The 2500-nt window shown below is 41.7% G+C and overlaps 2 protein-coding genes across 2 annotated transcripts in view; both read left to right on the top strand.

Moving 5' to 3' along the window:
- Positions 1-2500, top strand: part of LOC135663515 (photosystem I P700 chlorophyll a apoprotein A1) — a 9110-nt gene that overhangs the window by 5903 nt on the left and 707 nt on the right. Inside the window, exon 1 of the mRNA XM_065176840.1 lies at positions 1-2500. This exon is cut by the window's left edge and continues 5903 nt beyond it; it is cut by the window's right edge and continues 707 nt beyond it. Within this exon, the coding sequence (XP_065032912.1) occupies positions 1-728 (728 nt within the window). The 3' untranslated portion in view covers positions 729-2500.
- Positions 754-2500, top strand: part of LOC135663514 (photosystem I P700 chlorophyll a apoprotein A2) — a 2454-nt gene continuing 707 nt past the window's right edge. The window contains exon 1 of the mRNA XM_065176839.1: positions 754-2500. This exon is cut by the window's right edge and continues 707 nt beyond it. Coding sequence (XP_065032911.1) covers positions 754-2500 — 1747 coding nt within the window.

Genomic DNA, 2500 nt, shown 5'->3' with positions numbered 1-2500 from the left:
GTGGTGAGTTGGTAGCAGTAGGCGGCAAAGTAGCTTTGTTACCTATTCCATTAGGAACCGCAGACTTCTTAGTCCATCATATTCATGCATTTACGATCCACGTGACTGTATTGATACTACTGAAAGGTGTTCTATTTGCTCGCAGTTCCCGTTTGATACCTGATAAAGCAAATCTTGGTTTTCGTTTTCCTTGTGATGGACCTGGAAGAGGGGGGACATGTCAAGTATCTGCCTGGGATCATGTCTTCTTAGGTCTATTCTGGATGTACAATGCGATTTCCGTAGTTATTTTCCATTTCAGTTGGAAAATGCAGTCGGATGTTTGGGGTACTATAAGTGATCAAGGGGTAGTAACTCATATTACAGGAGGAAACTTTGCGCAGAGTTCCATTACTATTAATGGGTGGCTTCGAGATTTCTTATGGGCACAGGCATCTCAGGTAATTCAGTCTTATGGTTCTTCATTATCTGCATATGGTCTCTTTTTCTTAGGTGCTCATTTTGTCTGGGCTTTCAGTTTAATGTTTCTATTCAGTGGCCGTGGTTATTGGCAAGAACTCATTGAATCCATCGTTTGGGCTCATAACAAATTAAAAGTTGCTCCTGCTACTCAGCCTAGAGCCTTGAGCATTGTACAAGGACGTGCTGTAGGAGTAACCCATTACCTTCTGGGTGGAATTGCCACAACATGGGCATTCTTCTTAGCAAGAATTATTGCAGTAGGATAATGGCTAGGAGGATTTGAAAGGCATTATGGCATTAAGATTTCCGAGGTTTAGCCAAGGCTTAGCTCAGGACCCCACTACTCGTCGTATTTGGTTTGGTATTGCTACCGCACATGACTTCGAGAGTCATGATGATATTACTGAGGAACGTCTTTATCAGAACATTTTTGCTTCTCACTTTGGGCAATTAGCAATAATCTTTCTGTGGACGTCCGGAAATCTCTTTCATGTAGCTTGGCAAGGAAATTTTGAGTCATGGATACAAGACCCTTTACATGTAAGACCTATTGCTCATGCAATTTGGGATCCTCATTTTGGTCAACCAGCTGTAGAAGCCTTTACTCGAGGAGGTGCTACCGGTCCAGTGAATATCGCTTATTCCGGCGTTTATCAGTGGTGGTATACAATCGGATTACGCACTAATGAAGATCTTTATACTGGAGCTCTTTTTCTATTATTTCTTTCTGCTATATCCTTAATAGCGGGTTGGTTACACTTACAACCAAAATGGAAACCAAGCGTTTCGTGGTTCAAAAATGCCGAATCTCGTCTAAATCATCATTTGTCAGGACTTTTCGGAGTGAGTTCTTTGGCTTGGACAGGACATTTAGTTCATGTCGCTATTCCAGGATCCAGGGGACAGTACGTCAGATGGAATAATTTTTTAGATGTATTACCCTATCCTCAAGGGTTGGGACCACTTTTTACGGGTCAGTGGAATCTTTATGCCCAAAACCCTGATTCGAGTAGCCATTTATTTGGTACTTCCCAAGGAACAGGAACTGCCATTCTAACCCTTCTCGGTGGATTTCATCCACAAACGCAAAGTTTATGGCTGACCGATATTGCTCATCATCATTTAGCTATTGCATTTATTTTCCTGATCGCTGGTCATATGTATAGAACTAACTTCGGGATTGGGCACAGTATCAAAGATCTTTTAGAAACACATATTCCTCCAGGGGGTCGATTAGGGCGTGGGCATAAGGGTCTTTATGACACAATCAATAATTCGCTTCATTTTCAATTAGGTCTTGCTCTAGCCTCTTTAGGGGTTATTACTTCCTTAGTAGCTCAACACATGTACTCTTTACCTGCTTATGCATTCATAGCACAAGACTTTACTACTCAAGCTGCGTTATATACTCATCACCAATACATCGCAGGGTTTATCATGACAGGAGCCTTTGCTCATGGAGCTATATTCTTCATTAGAGATTACAATCCAGAACAGAATGAGGATAATGTATTGGCAAGAATGTTAGACCACAAAGAAGCTATCATATCTCATTTAAGTTGGGCCAGCCTGTTTCTTGGGTTCCATACCTTGGGCCTTTATGTTCATAACGATGTTATGCTCGCTTTTGGTACTCCGGAAAAACAAATCTTGATTGAACCTATATTTGCCCAATGGATACAATCCGCTCATGGTAAGACTTCATATGGGTTCGATGTACTCTTATCTTCAACGAATGGCCCAGCATTCAATGCAGGTCGAAGCATATGGTTACCGGGCTGGTTGAATGCTGTTAATGAGAATAGTAATTCACTCTTCTTAACAATAGGTCCTGGGGACTTCTTGGTTCATCATGCTATTGCTCTAGGTTTGCATACAACTACACTGATTTTAGTAAAAGGTGCTTTAGATGCACGTGGTTCCAAGTTAATGCCAGATAAAAAGGATTTCGGTTATAGTTTTCCTTGCGACGGCCCAGGACGCGGCGGTACTTGTGATATTTCTGCTTGGGACGCATTTTATTTGGCAGTTTTCTGGA

This window comes from Musa acuminata, unplaced genomic scaffold, assembly GCF_036884655.1.
Source record: "Musa acuminata AAA Group cultivar baxijiao unplaced genomic scaffold, Cavendish_Baxijiao_AAA HiC_scaffold_726, whole genome shotgun sequence".
Taxonomy (NCBI): domain Eukaryota; kingdom Viridiplantae; phylum Streptophyta; class Magnoliopsida; order Zingiberales; family Musaceae; genus Musa; species Musa acuminata.
Note: the sequence above shows the minus strand (reverse complement) of the source record. Positions and strands in the feature narration are given on the sequence as shown.